This window comes from Callorhinchus milii, unplaced genomic scaffold, assembly GCF_018977255.1.
Source record: "Callorhinchus milii isolate IMCB2004 unplaced genomic scaffold, IMCB_Cmil_1.0 Scaffold30, whole genome shotgun sequence".
NCBI lineage: Eukaryota > Metazoa > Chordata > Chondrichthyes > Chimaeriformes > Callorhinchidae > Callorhinchus > Callorhinchus milii.
In genome coordinates, this window is record NW_024704771.1 from 3978882 (window position 1) to 3998601 (window position 19720).

The 19720-nt window shown below is 49.5% G+C and overlaps 3 protein-coding genes across 5 annotated transcripts; all 3 read right to left on the reverse strand.

Moving 5' to 3' along the window:
- Positions 1-2208: 2208 nt before the first annotated feature.
- LOC103190623 (zinc-binding protein A33-like) lies at positions 2209-6880 on the reverse strand. The gene is made up of 6 exons (XM_042344793.1): positions 6464-6880; positions 6277-6372; positions 6041-6187; positions 5739-5761; positions 5528-5643; positions 2209-3474 (listed from the first exon to the last, which is right to left on the reverse strand). The coding sequence occupies exons 1-6, from the start codon at positions 6878-6880 to the stop codon at positions 2939-2941; spliced, it is 1335 nt and encodes a 444-aa protein (XP_042200727.1). The 3' UTR covers positions 2209-2938.
- A 2977-nt stretch (positions 6881-9857) lies between these two features.
- LOC103174015 (nuclear factor 7, ovary-like) lies at positions 9858-13240 on the reverse strand. Of its 3 annotated transcripts, none has more exons than XM_042344880.1 (6): positions 12622-13238; positions 12436-12534; positions 12117-12347; positions 10978-11000; positions 10766-10881; positions 9858-10541 (listed from the first exon to the last, which is right to left on the reverse strand). In XM_042344880.1, the coding sequence occupies exons 1-6, from the start codon at positions 13024-13026 to the stop codon at positions 10006-10008; spliced, it is 1410 nt and encodes a 469-aa protein (XP_042200814.1). In that variant the 5' UTR covers positions 13027-13238; the 3' UTR covers positions 9858-10005. The 3 variants fall into 3 exon arrangements, with proteins under 3 accessions (XP_042200814.1, XP_042200815.1, XP_042200816.1); XM_042344881.1 differs by having other exon boundaries at positions 12436-12531; positions 12622-13237; XM_042344882.1 differs by lacking the exon at positions 12117-12347 and having other exon boundaries at positions 12622-13240.
- A 1813-nt stretch (positions 13241-15053) lies between these two features.
- Positions 15054-18943, reverse strand: LOC103190622 (zinc-binding protein A33-like). The gene is made up of 6 exons (XM_042344883.1): positions 18489-18943; positions 17914-18009; positions 17589-17819; positions 16987-17009; positions 16774-16889; positions 15054-15998 (listed from the first exon to the last, which is right to left on the reverse strand). Exons 1-6 carry the CDS (start codon positions 18888-18890, stop codon positions 15463-15465), a joined length of 1404 nt encoding a protein of 467 aa, XP_042200817.1. The 5' UTR covers positions 18891-18943; the 3' UTR covers positions 15054-15462.
- Between the last annotated feature and the right edge of the window lie 777 nt (positions 18944-19720).

Genomic DNA, 19720 nt, shown 5'->3' on the forward strand with positions numbered 1-19720 from the left:
ACTGTGTATTTTGTGACAATTGGCTGCTGCGTTTCGCCCACAAATATGCGGTCAATTCACTTTTGCAGCGTATTCTGTGAAGCTCTTTGAGACGTCTAGAAGATGTGCAAAGCGCTGTATTAAATGCAAGGATTATTATTATTATTATTGTTGCGGGCGAAACACAGCCCATTGTGCGCAGCAGTATCCCACGATCAGTTCTGAATTGAGTGACCCATTTTTTTCTGAGCGATTATTAGCCCGAAAGGTGATCCACCGATCGACTAACAACCGGGATCCTGCTTCCTGCAAGGTAAACCGAGAACGTATGGAGTAAGGAAACTTCCCTAAGGTTTTGCCCTGCCCAGGAATCGAACCCGGGTCCTCCGGCTTGCGAGGCGAGTGCTCTAACCAGTACGCTTCAGGACTTTGCGATTTTAGGCGGCTGTGAGTCCAAAAATGGTGCCTGGAATGACTTGCGGTGGGGAGGAAAACACAAGAGTTAGGAACCGGCCTGGAATGGTTGGGGTACCTGGATTCGGATTGGAACGTACCTTTAGCCTTTCCAGATGAAGAACAAAACCCCACAGGTACCGGCCAGGAAAATGAAGAAGCACCACCATGGAGCTGCCTGGCTCAGGACGAGAGTCGGCCGCAGACAGTGGACTCCATGTTTGATGCTGAAAGCGTCACTGCCATACTGCCCGCTCCCTCTGTTCAGCGGGCTCCGGCCTGCTTCACGTCCCCCACCTCGCTCGCCCCACCTTTGTCAGGCATCCCGCAGTCTCTTCGCCTCACCCCCTTCCTTTCCCTCCTTCAAGCCCCATCTCAGGGCCCGACCGTGCTTTCGATCACCCTCCTTCCCCCCCCCCACCCCCCGCTCTTCACCCTTCCTGATTCCCAACCCCCAACTGTGATCCGACTGTCCAGCGCCGTGGGACATCCTCCCAACGTGAAAGGCGCTATGCACACGTAATTTTGTTGTTGTTATCATAGACCCCACCTCACAGCCACACATCCTTTGGTGACCGTGTGATTCGTTCTTTCCTGATTCCTTTCTCGGGGTGGGTCTCATGGAGCGGGAGGGCGCGGGGGGCTGGGGGGGAAGGGTGGTGTGCTAGGGCTGGCGTGTGAGCTCGTGACAGGTCTACATTAAAGGGTTCGTTTCCTGAATCTGAATAAAGATGTGTGTCTGTCCTTGTGTGCGTCTGTCCACCAAGAACGCAATAGGCGATTGGCGCACAGAGATGATTCATACCTCAAGAGAGAAACCTGACTGAGGGCACGGACATCACACAACGATAATAATGCAAAATACTGCAGATGCTGGAAATCTGAAAACAAAACCAGAAGTCATTGGGGCTCACTTTCCTTTCTCCGCAGATGCTGCCTGACCTGCTGAGTGTTCCCAGCGACTTCTGTTTTTTGTTCTCCTAATAATTTGATATAGCGCCTTATCGTCTTGAGACATCTGGAAGAGGTGAAAAAGCGCGATATCAAATGCAAGGATTATTATTATCGTTGTGTTGTTGAGACGTCTCAAAGTGCTTCAAGTGTAGGGACTTGAGGGCGAAAAGGAGCAGCCAGTTTGCCCGCAGCGACATCCCACAAACAGCCGTGGAGTGAATAACCAATTTTATCTGTTAGCCAGGACCCCGGGAGAGAGAGAGAAACTCTTCTCTTTTCGATAAACGCTGCGGGAGACCTTTATCGTTGACCTGAACAGTCTGACAGGGCCTCGGTTTGTCTCATTTGAAGGATGGCGGCATCGACGGTGCAACGCTGAGAGCCCAGGCATCACACGGCGCGTGTGGTAAAGAAAGAAACACAACTGGGAGAACAGAAATCAGTTCAGACACGACTTCCAGTGCTAAAATCTTCTATATTTGCCCCCAATTCAGCCTGGACAACAGCGTCCTTGCTCTTCATGACCGGAGCAAGAGGAGATTTCAGTTTTGCCTGCTCGCTCCCACTGCTCAGTGGGCTATGGCCTGCTTCGCATCCCCCTGTCTCAACCGGCCCACCACAACGGGCCTTCAGCCAATCTGCCCCCACCCTCCGGAACTCGATCCCGCAGTCCCTCCGCCCCGTCTCCTCCCTTGCTTCCTTCAAGACCCATCTCAAGACCTTCCTCTTCGACCATGCCTTCAGGCACACTCCTTCCTCCCCCACCCCTTCCCCCCCCTCCCCGCTCAGTCCTGAAGCACTGATCGTCCAGGGTCTTGGGACGTTCTCCCGACGTGGGAATAATCCCTGCCCCCGAGTGACACTCACTCCAAGTCCTGCTGACAAGTCAGGCCGGGCTGACTGTCATCAGCAGTCTCCTTGACTAATGTGGACCTGTCTGGATAAGGAACCTGCAACACACAACAGAAATGCAACGACAACAACAACAGTCCCTTCAGGTTGAAAAGTGGAGCAGTCTATTTTAACTGAAAGGCAAATTACAGACTTTCTGCGATGTAAGACCTGGATTCAGTCTGAGGAGGGCAATAAGCAGATGGAACTACTATTCTACAGTCATTTGCAATGTGACCAGGATCTATGTGCGGATTGTGCTGTGGACAATACTGAACCCTTTGCTGCAATAGATAGAAATTCCAGCTGCTCATAGGTCTGGATCAAAGGCGGAGTAAACCCAACTCATGTGTGTCCGGGTGTGGGAGCCTCCTCTCTGCTCATCACCGGAGTGAAACTGGAGGAAAGATCTCCTGGATTGACGTTCTATCAGACACATTACTTGGACCAAAGTTCACACGTTGGGTACAATCCAGACACAAACCAATAGAAATTCGCTGTGTTTCCAACTCCAGCCTTATTACAGGATCTCTATGGACCCGCAGAGCTTGGCGTTTTCTCCTGCAATCTCCCGCCTGCCCCCACCCCGTATTCCCTTAAACCACAAACAGCGAATGATGTGCAGGAAAAAGTGAGGAAAAACCACGTCACTGTCAATGTGTTAGAACCGGCAGATTCTCAGAGGCTCCGAGTTTTTCCCGCCATAATTATACCCGGGACTGAAGAGAGGATAAAGTTTCTCAGTGAAAATGTGGGTGAAAGTGTGGAGATGAGACATGTTATCAGCGTTGTAAAATGACACTTGTCCCCCCTCATAGTCCAGGTAAACCCCGATCTTCCCGGGTCTCACTGTCAGGGACAGAAGGGTGGGGGGTGAGGTCAGAGCCCTACAGACCTCGCCCACCAGTCTCACAGCCCAGACCCCATTCTCTGGTGACCGTGTGGTTGATTGTTTCCTGTTGACAGACTCTGTGGCCGTTCCCACAGTCCACTCAGTCTTGTTGCCCACTTGCACCTCCCAGTAATGTCTCCCTGATGTGAAGCCCTCAGATCCCAGGACAACGGGATCTTCACTAAACCTCTTCGGGCTGTCAGGGAGCGGCTGCCATATGTCTCCACATCTCACACTGGTCAGGTCCTCAGACAGGATGAGCCGGGGATGGGCTGTGTCAGGATCCAGAGTCAGAGCGGCCGGAGCTGAGAGAGAGAGAAAAATAACACAAAGTGAGGGGGTCACGGAGCGGGGGGGGCTGCAGGAGCGAGGGCGGGCACGAGGGGCCGGTGTGTGAGCTGGTGACAGATCCACATTAGAGGGTTAGTTCGATGAATCCATGGTAACAAAGACAAAATGTGTGTCTGTCCATGTGGGTGTGTCTGCAATAACCGATTGACTTAGAGACATGACTTATACCCCTTCAGAAAGGTCTTGCAAGTGAGGGTGTTTTTCACGGATCTCCTATCGTTGCTGAGCTGTCTTTAATTTCAAATGCTTTAATTAATTAAATCACACGCTCGTCTAAAGATATACATCTGTACTAATTATTCGGCAACCAAGTAGCAACAAGTTTAGACACCTTTCTAGAGTGCCATGGGCATATTTTTTTTTCGGGGGGAATCTCCTATCATGTAAAGGATAATAATACAATATAATGTGTAATACTACTGAAATCTACATCCCATATTGGATCCTTCGGTTGCAAGCGAAGCAACCGACAGCTAGTACAGCTGGTACAGGATAAAAAGACTGATTAAAAAGACACCAGCAGAGGGTGATGGTGACTGTGACTGGAGTTGGAGAAAATGCTCACACAGCACCACCTACTCATGGTAACGCAGTAATAATAATAATAATCCTTGCATTTGATATAGCGCTTTTCACGTCGGGAGGACGTCCCAAAGCGCTTCACAGAACACACTGTAAAGTGAATTGACTGTACATTTGTGGGGGAACGCGGCAGCCAATGGCGCACAGCAATGTCCCACAAACAGTCATGGATTGAAAATGACCAATTTATTATTGTTTTGGGTTTTTTGGAGGGATTATTATTAGGCTCTGTGTGGGGTAAGGAAACTTGCCCAAGGTTTGGCCCTCTGCCTGGAATTGAACTCAGGTCTCTCGCTTGCTCTAACCACTGAGCTACAGGACTCCACACCAGCAGTACAACAACAACAGCCAAATTACATGTGAATAGCGCCTTTCACGACGGGAGGACGTACCGAGCTGCTGGAAAGTCAGTGTTTCGGGCCTGAGCTGGGGGGCGGGGGAGGGAGAAGGAGGGTGGTTAAAAAGTACAGTCGACGAGGAGGGTCTTGAAGCAGTCAAGGGAGGGGGCGAGACGGAGGGACTGCGGGATGGAGTTACAGAGGGTGGGGGCAGAGTGGCTGAAGGCCTGCTGAACGCTAACACTATCTTAGTCTCTCCCTTTCTAAAAAGTAATCTGCTTTACTGTTTTCGCCACCTGGGTGGATAACTTCACACTTCCCTACATTATACTTCATCTGCCACCTATTCGCCCACTCCCTCAGCCTATCTATATAATGTTACACTTTTTTAACGACATCCTCAGTGTTTTCTCTCCCTCCTAGTTTAGTGTCATCCGCGAATTTGGATATATTAAGTTTCATGTCCTCATCTAGATCGTTGATGAAGATTGTAAATAGTTGAGGCCCAAGCACTGATCCTTGTGGCACTCCACTAGTCACATCCCGCCAATCTGAGAAGGACCCGTTTATCCCTAATTTTTGCTTTCTTCAAGGAGTTTGCATAGTCAAGCCTGGATATCATGAATGCGTGGACGAGGGTCTTGGCAGCCTGCGGTGTGAGACAGCGGCAGAACTGGGCAATGTTGCGGAGGTGGGGCAATGCAGAGTGAGTCATGGCACGGATGTAGGATAGAAAGGATAATTGAGGGTCAAACATGAGGCCAAGGTTCCGGACTGGCTAAGTAAGGTGTAGTGTGCATCAATAAATGGTGATGCTGTCAGTGCCTGAGGTGTGGAGCCGCTGACCAGAGACAATATGAAGGGTCATGGTCTTCTTGACGTTCAACTGAAGTTAGTTCTTACCCAGGACATGTTTCTATCAGGAAAGCAGTGGTCCTGAAATCAAGAGTAGCGGCAGAGAGGCACAACTGGGTGTCAAGAGTAAAGAGCTCTGGGCTGCGTCTCTGCAGTGACATTTCACAACCAACAATGTTTAATTTGGGATCCAGGTGAATGTGAGATTATTCTGAGAATAGGAGACACGTACCTGGGCTGATGCTGTGTATCATGTCTCTCCAGGCCGTGTAATGTACAGGACCCTTGTATATCCCCACAGGCAGATCACCCTCAGATAATGACAGTTTAAAATCTTCAGCACTGATCCTAAAATAAGAGACGTTCACATTATAAAGTGGAACTACATTGTGTTTGGTTTATGTATTCAATTCTGGGGTTAATTTGTGAAGAACATTGCATACCTTCTCTTCCGAGCAGTTTCCCCCTAATGAAATAAAACACAGACAGATCTGAGCTCACACTGAGACTCGACATTGTAAACTCAGATACACAGAATTCCACAGCAGCAAAGTCTCTATCAGATTATACCAAATAATCAATAAAATCACTGGGCTGTTTAACAGTCAGACTTTGATTTTCTGCTCCAGACTCTAATTTTTACTGAACTATAATCTCTTTACCTGCAGAAAGGTGAGCGCGTCTTTTTCCGTCTGTTTCTGTAACACTGAGAGCTTTTGCTGAACAGAAGTTAAATGGTCCTGAATCTCTCGCAGATTTTTCTCCATTCGGGTAAAACCTCCTCCTCTCGCTGTCTGAGCTCTCGGATCACACGCTGCTCTCTGTCAGTGAGGCTCTGGTGCATTTTAGCAAACTCAGCCGTGATGTGGTTCTCCAGACTGTCCGCCTGTTGCTGCAAAATGCGGCGTCAGACATCACACGGCGCACAGTAAAGAGAGACACACGACTGAGAGCCCAGACATCAGCCCCGACACAACTTACCTTCGCTTGTGAAATCTTTTCTTTCTGTTTCCCTTCAGCTTCCAGAGCCGCGGCCTTCCTCTGTGTGAGAGAAGCTAAGGAGGGTTTCACTTTATCCTGGAATTAAATAGAAAATGAGAAAAATCTTGATTAACCGAACAGAGAATTAGATCCGACTGAGCCCGATTGACAGTCTGGTGCCTTTTACCTTAAAGATCTGAGCCGCCTCCTGTATGGGGAGGAAGCTGTGGTGTCTGTGTTCTCGGGCGTCTCTGCAAACCAGGCAGATCAGTTTCTTGTCTGTTTCACAGTACAGCTTCAGTTCCTGCTGATGCTCCTCACAGTAAAGTCTTCTTTCTGTCTCGTCTGTGCTCATCTGTCGAGCTATCGCTGCCATGCTCGCCAGGGCCCAGTTGCCACTCAGTCTACTCTTGGCAAAGACTGTTCTGCATTCGGGACAGGCTTTGCTCTCCTTCTTTTCCCAGCTCCCTGAGATGCAGGAGCGGCAGAAGTTGTGGCCGCACTCCAGGGTAACCGGGTCAGTAAAGAGATCCAGACACACCGAACAATTTAAGTCATCGGTCAGATTCTCTGTTATTGGAAGCTGTGGTCCCCAGGAAGCCATGGTCACCTCGCAGCCCCCCCGGGTTACACACCTTTCAGTCTCAGGGTTTCTCAGCTGTGCGTGTGTGTGTGCGTGTGTCCTGCCCTGGACACCACTCCTTCACCGCGATCACTTTCACCTTTGGAACCATCGTGGTGAAGGTAGTTGGAAACACCACAGAGATTGAGGAAACGGAGCAAAGTTTATTCTAAAAACAACCCTGAAGTGCTGAGGAGGCAGAGTGAGGATTAGATAAGAAACCTGGAAAATATTGACAATGATCTGCGCGTTTGATGTTGCGTTAGGATATCTCCTAAGCGCCTCACGGGAGTTTACTGCGCATTCTGAGACGTTAAACTGAGGTCCAGTGCCCAGGTGGACATTCAGAGAAAGATGGGCGTTCAGGCCAGCAATGCAAAATGCAATCGATCATTCACTTCAAGGTTCTTTGCGGGACATTGCTATGTGTCAATTGCCTCTGTGTCCAATACATACACAGTCTCTGCACTTCACAGTAAAATCCCGTCAAGTGCATTGAGATATCCTCCTGACACGAAAGGTGCCATTTTAAATTATTACTAGTTTCGCGCCGATAAGATTTTGTATTTTTATGTAAACTGGACCGAGTTTTAACATCTCATCTGAAGGATGGCACCTCTTGACAATCCAAGCTCCCCCCCACCCCCCACCCCCGGCACTGTGCAGGATTGTCAGCCCAGACTGTGAGCTCAAATCCCTGATGTGATCTCAGACTGTAAACCACCTCCTCACAAAACCAAACCTGGGAGTGGTTTGCACCTGGAAATATGGCCTCAAGACATGGGGCTCAGAATTGTGGGCATCAGCCCCACTGCGCAGGAGCTGTTCCTCTCCCTAAATGCATAACCAGGAGGTGAAAATCTCAAAATCTCTTGCTTCTCATTTCTCTGGATCTAGCGAACCGTGTCACTGTTAACTGCTCCGAGACACTGCCCTACGTGAAGGGCACTATATACATACAAGTTGTTGTGCGGTTGTCTCTGCAACTGGCAAGTTGATTATAACAGGCATCAAATGAAGGAACCTTATAATAATAATAATAATAATCCGTGCATTTGATATCACGCATTTCACATTTTCAAGACATCTCAAAGCGCTTTACAGAGTATATTGTAAAGTGTAGTGACTGTATATTTGTGGGAGGAATGGGCAGCCAATTGTGCACAGCAGTGTCCCACAAACAGTCATGGATTTGAATGACCAAATATTTTTGAGCGTTTGTTATTCCCAGACAAGCAATTGACTAACAACCAGGTTCCTGTGTGTGTGGAGTAAGGAAACTTGCCCAACATTTCACTCCGACTGGGAAATCCCGCTCTCTCACTCGCGACTGCTCTGACCACTGAGCTACAGTACAACTTGGGAGGAGAGGGAAGAAGAGAGACAAAGCTATCACTCAGTAAGAGGGAGAGTAGGAAATGGAGCGATAGAGAGAGAGAGAGAGAGAGAGAGATGGAATTTGTCAGATGCGACTCAGAGATAGGAATGGATGGAGGGAAGGAGAAAAAAAAGATACAGAGGTCACTCAGAGAGTGAGAGAGGGGTGGAGAGGATCGAGTGTAAGAGATGTTTGAAGGGAACGAAGAGAGACAGAGATATAGATGTCACTCAGACACTAAGAGACAAATGTATAAACGACAAATGCTATCTTGCTGTCTTGTAAGAGACAGAGATGGAGCGAGTGTGAGCGGAAGCAAGATGGAGCGACAAAAAGAGAGATACAGATGTCACTCAGTGAAGACATCTAGCAGGTGTGTTTCAGCTGTTTTCCTGCATTGTTTTTCTTCTCTTTTACTTTCTTCTAACTTTGCTGAAATCGCCGGAACGCTCAAGGGCGAATGAGTGGCTTAAGTCGCGAGCGAGGGAAATAAAAGGCGTTCTCGCTCTCACCACCTCAGTCCCAACAACACAGTGACCAATTCTAACTGAACAAAGTATACCTTCGCTCCAGCTCTTTTATCGTTGTCTCTTTTTAACACCAAAGATGGATGTCCTGAGGAATCTGTGTCCTCACAAGTCCTGATAGCGATTTACAGGCTGGCGTAAAAAAACTGGGGCCATCCTTGGATACAATAGCCATCACTCTAAGCTGATATAGATTAAAACAGTGCGATTACATTTTATCTAAAATTATACCATGTAACATACACAAAGTCTACAATTTAGTTGAATCCGGTTAGCCACGTGATAGACATCTATCACCTGATCAATCAACCATTTAATTATCGAGATTGTTATTCCACGGGTTAGCTAACAAACATAAACATTCCTAATTGAATTAAACAACAAAGTTATGCTTGTATTGCGCCCTTCGCGTCGGAAAGACATCCCAGGGCGCTGGATAATCAAGCAGGGAGTTGGATCAGGAAGGATGGAGGGTGGGGGTCGGAGGGTGGTCGGAGACACAGTTAAAGAGGAAGGTCTTAAACGGAACTCGAAGGTGGGACAAAATAATAGTTTAAGCAATAACATACTTCTAATTCCAACATTCATTCTTGTTTGATGTTGTATCACACTCTTTATTGTGCGAAAAGTTGACACATTGGGTACAATCCGGACACAAACCAATAGAAACCTGATCTCAACGGGGAGCCCCGCACCCAGAGACCCGCCCGGTCTGGCCACAGCCCATTCCCGCTCTGGTGCTGCAGGAGGGGCTCTGTCCTGAAGGGGCAAAGGTTTAAACGCAGACAAACCAACACCGTCTACAGATCAGAGAGCCGGTCCCGTGGAGATGTCACTGGGACACACACGGGTTAGAGTGGGAATGAGGGGGGGATCGAGAGAGAGATCTCAGTGTGTCTGAGAGACAGGAAAGCTCCAGCTGTGACCTCGATGGTTCTGTGTATTTGGTATAAACTCTCCTCGCGCTCAGTGCAAAGCCCCTGTAGTGTTAGTGGCCGGGCTGGTCTGTGGTGAGGTGATGGCTCTGTAACTCGTCGTGTGTCCGCCTCTGGCCTTACAGGATTTCTATGGACCCACAGAGCTCAGCATCTTCTTCAGGAATCCCCCCCCACTCCCAACAACCAGCTCCGACCCCGTATTCCTTTAAACAACCGACGGTGAATCACATGGAACTGCGGTAAAACCACGTCACTGTTAATATGTTACAACTGGCAGATTGTCAGAGGTTCCGAGTTTTTCCCGCCATCATTAAACCAGGGACTGAAGAGAGGATAAAGTTTCTCAGTGAAAGTGTCAGTGAAAGTGTGGAGACGAGACATGTTGTCAGCGTTGTAAAATGACACCTGTCCCCCCTCATAGTCCAGGTACACTCCGAGCTTCCCGGGTCTCACTGTCAGGGGCAGGCGGGTGGGAGGTGAGGTCAGAGCCTTATAATCCCCATCCCACAGCCATACCCCCCAGACCCCACCCTCTGTTGACCAAGTGATCTCTCCTTTCCTGTTGACAGACTCTCTGGCCACTCCCACAATCCACGCAGTCTTGTTGCCCACCTGCACCTCCCAGTAATGTCTCCCTGATGTGAAGCCCTCAGATGCTAGGATGGTGGGATGGTAACTAAACCTCTTTGGGGTGTCAGGGAGCGGCTGGCATTTGTCTCCGTGTCTTACACTGGTCAGGTCTTCAGACAGGATGAGCTGAGGATGGGCTGTGGCTGGATCCAGAGTCAGAGCGGCCGGAGCTGAGAGAGAGAGAAAAATAATACAAAGTGGGTGAAAGGGGGTCATGAAGCAGGGGGTTCTCTACTGGCTCCGAGACGCCTTCCAGCATGGTACTACAAGAGTAAAGAGCCCTGGGCTGTGTCCCTGCAGTGACATTTCATGACCAAAAATGTTTAGTTTGTTAGGATCCAGGTGACTGTCAGACTATTCACACAACTTCATTCTGAGAATGGGAGCCATGTACCTGGGCTGATGCTGTGTCTCATGTCTCTCCAGGCTGTGTACTGTAGAGGCCCTTTGTATATCCCCATAGGGAGATCACCTTCAGATAATGACAGCAAAAAATTATCCTCACTGACCCTGAAATAAAGACGTTCACATTATAAAGTGACACTACACATTGTGTTTGGTTTGTGTAGTAAATTCTGGGGATATTTTGTGAAGAACATTTCATACCTTCTCTTCCGAGCAGCTTCCTCCTAATGAAATAAAACACAGACAGATCTGAGCTCACACTGAGACACCACATTGTAAATGATAATAATTCTTGCATTTTATATAGCGTCTTATCATGTCTCCAAGATATCTCAAAGCACTTTACTGTAGTAAAGTGTGGTGACTATTATTTTGTGGACGAAACATGCACAGCACTATCCCACAAATAGTCACGGATTGATTGACCAATTTATAATCTTTTTAAAGGGAATATATCTTTTTAAAGAGATTCGATCCGCGAATCGACTTACTGCTTGGTAAACTTGCCCAACATTTCGTTCTGCCGGGAATCCAACCCAGGTCTCTCGCTTGTGAGGCGTAGGCTCTAACCACTATGCTACAACCACTAGGTCTCCAATACAAGTCAGATACAGAGACTATCGCAGCAGAATCATCATTAGAATATAGTCTAAACAACAATGTCTGTGTGTTTGTTTGTCTGTGGTGTCTGTTTACTTCATTGGTAAGGTCTCGCAGCTGACAGTGTCATGGGCATATTGTTGTGGGCGGATCTCCTATCGTTGATGAGCTATATTAAAAAAATGCTTTAATTAAAATATGAGGTATCCATTGTATTCAACAACTAAGTAAACACAGAGGAAAGCATACACTGTTCAGATAGACACATCTATATTCTGTAACAAATATATGTCAGTTTCTGGTTGTCCTCCCATGTGGGAGATAGATAAAGTGAGAAAGAGAGAGACTGAGATAGTGAGAGTCACACACAGAGAGAGAGAGAGACAGAGAGAATATATAAAGTGTAGTGAATGTGTACTTTATGGTAGAGACTGAGAGAGACAGAGAGAAAGACTGGAGAGGGGGAGAGAGAGAGACAGAGAGAAAGACAGACAGAAAGAATAAGAAAGACTTTGAGAGAGAGTCAGAGACTGTAAGAGAAAATATATTAAAGGAGTCCTTCCACAAGGAGTATAAAGACAAAATGTGTGCCTATCTCTCCATATTGGATCAAGCGAACCAGCAACGGGTACAGCTCGTAATCAATAAAATCACGGGACTGCTTAACAGTCAGACTTTGACTTTCTGCTCCAGACTGTGTGTAACTTTTACGGAACTAAATTATAATTTCATCTCTTTACCTGCAGAAAGGAGAGAGTGTCTTTTTCCATCTGTTTCTGTAACTCTGACAGTTTTTGCTCAACAGAAGCTAATTTGCCCCGAATCTCTTGCAGATTTTTCTCCATTCGATGCAAAACCTCCTCCTCTCGCTGTCTGAGCTCTCGGATTACACGCTGCTCTCTGTCAGTGAGGCTCTGGTGCATTTTAGCAAACTCAGCCATGACGTGGTTCTCCAGACTGTCCGCCTGTTCCTGCAAAATGAATTGTCAACATCACACTGCGCACAGTAAAGAGAGAAACACGACTGAGAGCCCAGACATCAGCCCCGACACAACTTACCTTCACTTGTGAAATCTTTTCTTTCTGTTTCCCTTCAGCTTCGAGAGCCGCGGCCTTCCTCTGTGTGAGAGAAGCTAAGGAGGAGTTCACTTTATCCTGGAATTAAATAGAAACTGTGAGAAAAAATCTTGTTTTAACGGAGGATTCGATCGTACTTATCACAATTGACAGTCTGGTGCCTTTCACCTTATAGATCTGAACAGCCTCCGCTACGGGGATGAAGCTGTGGTGTCTGTGTTCTCGGGCGTCTCTGCAAACCACACACATCAGTTTCTTGTCTGTTTCACAGAACAGCTTCAGTTCCTCCTGATGCTCCTCACAGCGAGGTTTTCTTTCTGCCTTCACCGGGGCTATGTTGAGCCGTCGAGCTTTCTCCGCCAGCCTCGCCAGGGCCCAGTTGCCCCTCATGCTACTGTTGGCAAAGACGGTTCTGCACTCGGGACAGGCTTTGCTCTCCTTCGTTTCCCAGCTCTGTGAGATACAGCAGCGGCAGAAGTTGTGGCCGCAATCCAGGGTGACCGGGTCGGTAAAGAGATCCAGGCAAACCGGACAAACTAAGTCCTCGCTCAGACTGTGCTGTCTGGAAGCCATGGTCAACCTCGCAGCCCCTCCGGTCGCACCGCTCCGTCTCAGGCTTTCCGTGCTGTGTGCGTGTGTCCCGCCCCTGGACTCCGCTCCTTCACTGCTGGTTCAGCTCGATCGCCGCTTTCACCTTTGGAACCGCCACGGTGTAGATTGTGTGTGGGGGGGGGATAGGGCGCCGCAGAGATTGCGGGAAAGTTTATTCTAGCGTCCTGTGGCTCGGCGGTTAGAGCACTCGCTTTGCGAGCGAGAGACCTGAGTTCAATTCCCGGCAGAGGGCCAAACCTCGGGCAAGTTTCCTTACTCCACACAGAGCCTCTAATAATAATCCCTTCCTCCAAAACCCCCAAAAACAATAATAAATCGGTCATTTTCAATCCACGACCGTCTGCGGGACATCGCTGTGCGCCATCGGCCGCCGCGTTCGCCCACAACTATACAGTCAGTTCGCTTTACAGTGCGTTCTGTGAAGCGCTTTGGGACGTCCTCTCCCGACGTGAAAAGCGCTATGTCAAGTGCGAGGATTATTATTATTATTATTATTATTATTATTACAGACGCGTCGGGACGAACCTCTGCAAAGACTGAGCTCCAGGGCCTCTCTCTCCATCTCTCTGGGCTTCTCCCTCTGACCTGCTGCTGTCTCTGGGCTTCAGGCCTCGTCCCCCTCGTCGCTCCCTCCCCTCCTTTAGAGGGGGTCGTCGTCGTTGCCGCCGCCGCCGCCGCCGGAAAGCGGAGCGAGAGGCGCGAGCGAGCGCCGACCGTTAGGCGCCAAGGACCACGTGGGAGAGAGGGAGGGGGGGGGAGGACCTGCGCTTGCGCGGTGGCGACCGATCCCCCTTATATGGTCGGACCACGTGCTGAGGAGCCTCGCGGGCGGCCAATGGGCGTCCGTCCAACAGGGCGGGAGGGAGGCACGCGTGACGAGGTGAGAGCACGTGATGAGGGCGCGCGCGGCAAGAGATAGGGGCGCGGCGAGGGAGGGACGTGCGCAAAGGAGCGGCTCTCACGACTGTGAGGCGCCGAGGAGCGCGCGGAGCCCCGGCTCGAGGCGGGAGCGGCGCCTGCGCGGTGGCGGCCGAGGCCCCGTCTGGGGTGAGACCACGTGCTGAGGAGCCCCAATGGGGGCGACCAATGGGTGACGCGGCGGGAGCCCACGTGATGAGCGGGAGTGGGCGGGAGACAGAGAGGCGCGAGCGGCGACCGTTACAGCTCGAGCTTCACATCCCCCCCACAGGGACAGTTAGAGAGGAGACCCCCCCACAGGGACAGTTAGAGAGGAGACCCCCCCACAGGGACAGTTAGAGAGGAGACCCCCCCCACAGGGACAGTTAGAGAGGAGACCCCCCCCCCACAGGGACAGTTAGAGAGGAGACCCCCCCCACAGGGACAGTTAGAGAGGAGACCCCCCCCCACAGGGACAGTTAGAGAGGAGACCCCCCCCACAGGGACAGTTAGAGAGGAGACCCCCCCCCCACAGGGACAGTTAGAGAGGAGACCCCCCCCCATAGGGACAGTTAGAGAGGAGACCCCCCACAGGGACAGTTAGAGAGGAGACCCCCCCCACAGGGACAGTTAGAGAGGAGATCCCCCCCACAGGGACAGTTAGAGAGGAGACCCCCCCCACAGGGACAGTTAGAGAGGAGACCCCCTCCACAGGGACAGTTAGAGAGGAGACCCCCCACAGGGACAGATAGAGAGGAGACCCCCCCCACAGGGACAGTTAGAGAGGAGACCCCCCCCACAGGGACAGTCAGAGTGAGGAGAGGAGCCCCCGACGCGGGGCTGGAACCCGCGACCCCCTGACTCAGAGGTAAGAGCCTCCGCCCGAGCCGGGCCGCCTGACGGCTCACAGCGAGACCCCCCATCGGCCGTGTCCGGCCACAGGGACCGACGCCGATTCGGCGTCGAATCGAAATGATAAATACTTATCATTTTCCCGTAACAATTTATCTTAAGTTACACCAACCAAACCCTGTAACGTACCAAGGTATAGTTATGCTGATTCCGATGAGGCATGTGATGGGCAACGTTCACCTGAGCAAACAACCAATTTATTATGAAGCTTGACAATCCCCCGGTTAGCTAACAAACGTAAGCATTTCCAGCTGAACCCAAATAATAGCTTAACGTATTTCCGATTCCAACATTATGGATTGACGTTGTATCGAACATTTTATTTTGAGCAAAGTTGACGCGTTGGTTACAATCCGGACCCAAAACCAATAGAAACCTGATGTCAACAGGGAGCCCCGCACCCAGAGACCCGCCCGGTCTGGCCACGGCCCATACCCGCTCTGGTGCTGCAGGAGGGGGCTCTATCCTGAAGGGGCAAAACATCTACAGATCAGAGATCTGGTCCCGTGGAGATATCACTGGGACTTGGGTTAAAGTGGGTTAGACAGAAGGCAGTGAATCACATGGAAATTGATCACTGTTAATGTGTTATAACCGGCAGATTCTCAGTTGCGCCGAGTTTTTCCCATCGTAATCATTACAGGGACCAAAGAGAGGATAAAGTTTCTCAGTGAATATTTGGGTGAAAGTGTGGAGATGAGACATGTTGTCAGCGTTGTAAAATGACACCTGTCCCCCCTCATAGTCCAGGTACACCCCGATCTTCCCGGGTCTCACTGTCAGGGGCAGGCGGGTGGGAGGTGAGGTCAGAGCTTCATAGACCCGGCCCCACAGCCACACACCCCAGACCCCACCCTCTGTTGACCACGTGATTGGTTGTTTCCTGTTGACAGACTCTCTGGTCACTCCCACAGTCCACGCAGTCTTGTTGCCCACCTGCACTTCCCAGTAATGTCTCCCTGATGTGAAGCCCTCAGATCCCAGGACAATGAGAGATATAGTAAACCTCTTTGGGGTGTCAGGGACCGGCTGCCATTCGTCTCCATCTCTCACACTGGTCAGGTCCTCAGACACGATGAGCGAGGGATGGGCTGTGTCAGGATCCAGAGTCAGGGCGGCCGGAGCTGAGAGAGAGAGAGAGAAAAATAACATAAAGTGTAGTGAGACACTTGTCACCTCCCACCTGGATTACTCAAACACTCTCCATGCCGGTTTCCCCAGCGCCACTGTTCAAAAATCCCGATCATTCAGAACTTTGCCCTCCACCTGGACCACACTCCGAACCCCCTTCTCACCATTTCTGGCCAGGCTCCACTGGCACCCTATCATCGAGTAGATCATCTTCAAGATCCTCACGCTCATGTTCAAATCCTTTCACTCCCTAATTCCTCCCTACCTCTCCGATCCCCTCACTCCCCAAACCACCACCCAGCGCCTCCTCTCGACTGGCACTGGCCCTACTGCTCATCCCTTCCGCCATTGAAGGTCTACGCCTCAAACCTCTGGTAAACTCTCCCCCGATCTCTGCACCTTGCTCCCTCTTTTTCCCTTTTTTAAGTCCTGCTTTAAAACCTTCCTCTTCGACCACGCTAATGGTCCAACACCCCAGCTCAGAGTCAGGCTCCGCCACTGTTAAGCGCTCTGAGACTCTAACTTGCATGGAAGTCACTACGTAAGTGCAAGTTGTTGTAAAAAGCACGGATTGTGTACCACTGCTAGGCTGCCAGCAAAGGGCACCAGTGACTGGAGTCGCTGTTGGTGAACATGGTACTGTAAGAGTAAAGTAAGAGTAAAGAACCCTGGGGTGACATTTCCTTTCTAACAATGTTTAATTTGTTAGGATCCAGATGAATGTGAGACTATTCACGTACCTTCCGTCTGAGAATAGGAGACATTTACCTGGGCTGATAATGTCCAGCACCTCTCTCCAGGCTGTGTACTGTACAAGTCCTTTGCACATCCCCACAGGCAGATCCCCCTCAGATAAAGACAGTTTAAAATCCTCATCACTGATCCTGAAATAAGAGACGCTCACATTATAAAGTGAAACTACACATTGTGTTTCATTTGTGAATTAAATTCTGGGGATATTTTGTGAAGATCATTTCGTACCTTCTCTTCCGAACAGCTTCCTCCTAATGAAATAAAACACAGACAGATCTGAGCTCACACTGAGACGTTACATTGTAAATTCAGAATACACAGAATAGAATTCTACAGCAGTAAGGATTACTATTATTATTATGTAACACCGTTCCCACCACGGACATCTCCCCAAAGCGCAGAGTGAGTTCTGCTTCCAGACGCGCACTCACACTCAATAACTCCAATAACTTTATATTTATATTGATATAAATGTAACAAAACATCGATATCATTAAAGATTAAATTAAACACAGCTACAAATCAAAACAGTTATAAATGTTAATATCAACAGTAACGGAAGCGAATATAAATATAAATAACTGACAAGAACTTTAATCCCAGGATAACCACGGCTGAAGTGTCCCTGGCTGTTGGCTTTGCGGGGACACTGCAGGCCTTGGGAGTGACTGATGTGGGTTTACTTCTATTCTGAGTGGCAGCAGCAGAGTCACTATCAGATTATACCAAATAATCAATAAAATCACTGCGCTGTTTAACAGTCAGACTTTGACTTTCTTCTCCAGACTGTGTGTAACTTTCACTGAACTAAATTGTAATTTCATCTTTACCTGCAGAAAAGTGAGAGCGTCTTTTTCCATCTGATTCTGTAACTCTGAGAGCTTTTTCTGAACAGAAGCTAAATTGTCCTGAATCTGTCGCAGATTTTTCTTCATTCGTTGCAATATCTCCTCCTCTCGCTTTCTGAGCTCTCGGATTACACGCTGCTCCCTGTCGGTGAGGCTCTGGTGCATTTTAGCAAACTCGGCCGTGACATTGTTCGCCAGACTGCTTGCCTGTTTCTGTAAAATAAGGCGTCAGCCATCACACTACACTGCGCACAGTAAAGAGAGACACACGACTGAGAGCCCAGACATCAGCCCCGACACAACTCACCTTAACTTGTGAAATCTTTTCTTTCTGTTTAACTTCAGCTTCTAGAGCAGTGGCCTTCCTCTGTGTGAGAGAGTCTAAGGAGGGTTTCACTTTATCCTGGAATTAATAAAAACAATATTAATTCTTGCATTTGATATAGTGCCTAATCACATCTTTAAGACGTCTCACAGTGCTTCACAGAATATACCGTTAAAGTGAGTTGACTATATTTTGTGGGAGAAAAGCGGCAGCCGAATGCACGCAGTGTCCCACAAACATTCGTGGATTGAGTGAACATTTTAAAAATTATTTTGAAGGAATTATTTCCCCAGAAAAGCGATCTACCAATCGCTTACAACTGAGTTCCTACTTACTGCTACGTAAACATAGGAGAGTGGAGTAAGAAATCTTGCCCAACGTTTCCTCCTGCCGGGACTTGAATCCAGATCGCCTTACTTGCGACTTGAGTGGTCTTAACCACTAAACTACAGGACTCCACATTAAATTAAGTCGAATTAAATAGAAACTGAGAAAAGTTTGTTTAAACAGAGAATTAGATCAGACTGAGCTCAATTGACAGTCTGGTGGCCTTTTACCTTATACATCTGAACAGCCTCCTGTATGGGGATGAAGCTGTGGTGTCTGTGTTCTCGGGCGTCTCTGCAAACCAGACACATCAGTTTCTTGTCTGTCTCACAGAACAGCTCCAGTTCCTCCTGATGCTCCTCACAGTGACGTCTTTCTGTCTCCTCCAGGGCTGCACTCAGCCTTCGAGCTTTCACGGACAGCCTCGCCAGGGTCCAGTTGCCCCTCATGCAAATGTTGGCAAAGACTGTGCTGCATTCGGGACAGGCTTTGCTCTCCTTATTTTCCCAGCGCTGTGAGATACAGGAGCGGCAGAAGTTGTGGCCACAATCCAGGGTGACCGGGTTGGTAAAGAGATGCAGACAAATCGAACAAATCAAGTCCTTGGTCAGACTCTGGTGTCTGGAAGCCATGGTCACCTCTCAGCTCCCTTGGTCACACCTTTCAGTCTCAGGGTTTCCGTGCTGTGTGTGTGTGTGTCCCGCCCTGGACACTCCTTCACTGCCGATCACCTCGATCACTTTCACCTTTGGAGCCTCCGTGGTGAAGATTGTGGGGGAAGCGACACAGAGGAAACAGAGCAAAGTTCATTCTGAACGCAGCCCTAAAGTGCCGAGGAGGCATAAGATAAACCTGGAAAATATTAACAATAATCTAAGCGTTTGATATTGTTTTCTGGACGTCTCAAAGCGCCTCATAGGTACTTACTTACTTACCTCCCTCCACACTGCAGGTCATTCAGAACTCTGCAGCTCGTGTACTGTCCCGCACCAGACACCGCGACCACATCACTCCCACCCTCGCTCGCCTCCACTGGCTCCCCATCCCCCAGAGGATTGATTTCAAGATCCTCATCCTCACCTACAAGGCCATTCACGGCCTCGCTCCCTCCTACCTCTCCGACCTACTATCCCCCTACGTACCTGCCCGTACCCTCCGTTCCTCTGGCTCCAGTCTGCTCCACATCCCCCGCCCCAACCGCCCTACCATCGGTGGTCGGGTCTTCAGCCTCTCAGCCCCGAGGCTCTGGAACTCTATCCCCCAGTGCCTTCGCCGCTTCCTCCCTTTCCTCCTTCAAGGCCGGTCTCAAAACCTTTCTCTTTGACCGAGCCTTCAGGTCCCCTCTCGACTCTCTACCCCCTCCTCGCTCCCTCCCTTCCCTCCCCTCACCCTGACCATTTCCCCCCTCCTCGCTCCCTCCCTTCCCTCCCCTCACCCTGACCATTTCCCCCTCCTCGCTCCC

Bases quoted from the DNA above. Each gene is read 5' to 3' on its own strand.
- LOC103190622 (XM_042344883.1), bottom strand. From the start codon at position 18,890: ATGGCTTCCAGACACCAGAGTCTGACCAAGGACTTGATTTGTTCGATT. The intron at 17,010-17,588 runs GTAAAGATGAAA...TTATTTCATTAG, and splicing joins ACGCTCTCACTTTTCTGCAG to GAGGAAGCTGTTCGGAAGAG. The intron at 15,999-16,773 runs GTAAATGTCTCC...TCTCTCTCTCAG, and splicing joins GCTGGACATTATCAGCCCAG to CTCCGGCCGCCCTGACTCTG.
- LOC103190623 (XM_042344793.1), bottom strand. From the start codon at position 6,880: ATGGCTTCCTGGGGACCACAGCTTCCAATAACAGAGAATCTGACCGAT. The intron at 6,188-6,276 runs GTAAGTTGTGTC...CGCATTTTGCAG, and splicing joins AAAAGATTTCACAAGCGAAG to CAACAGGCGGACAGTCTGGA. The intron at 5,644-5,738 runs GTATGCAATGTT...CTCTTATTTTAG, and splicing joins GAAACTGCTCGGAAGAGAAG to GATCAGTGCTGAAGATTTTA.
- LOC103174015 (XM_042344880.1), bottom strand. From the start codon at position 13,026: ATGGCTTCCAGACAGCACAGTCTGAGCGAGGACTTAGTTTGTCCGGTT. The intron at 11,001-12,116 runs GTAAAGAGATGA...TTATTTCATTAG, and splicing joins ACACTCTCTCCTTTCTGCAG to GAGGAAGCTGCTCGGAAGAG. The intron at 10,882-10,977 runs GTATGAAATGTT...TCTTTATTTCAG, and splicing joins GAAGCTGCTCGGAAGAGAAG to GGTCAGTGAGGATAATTTTT.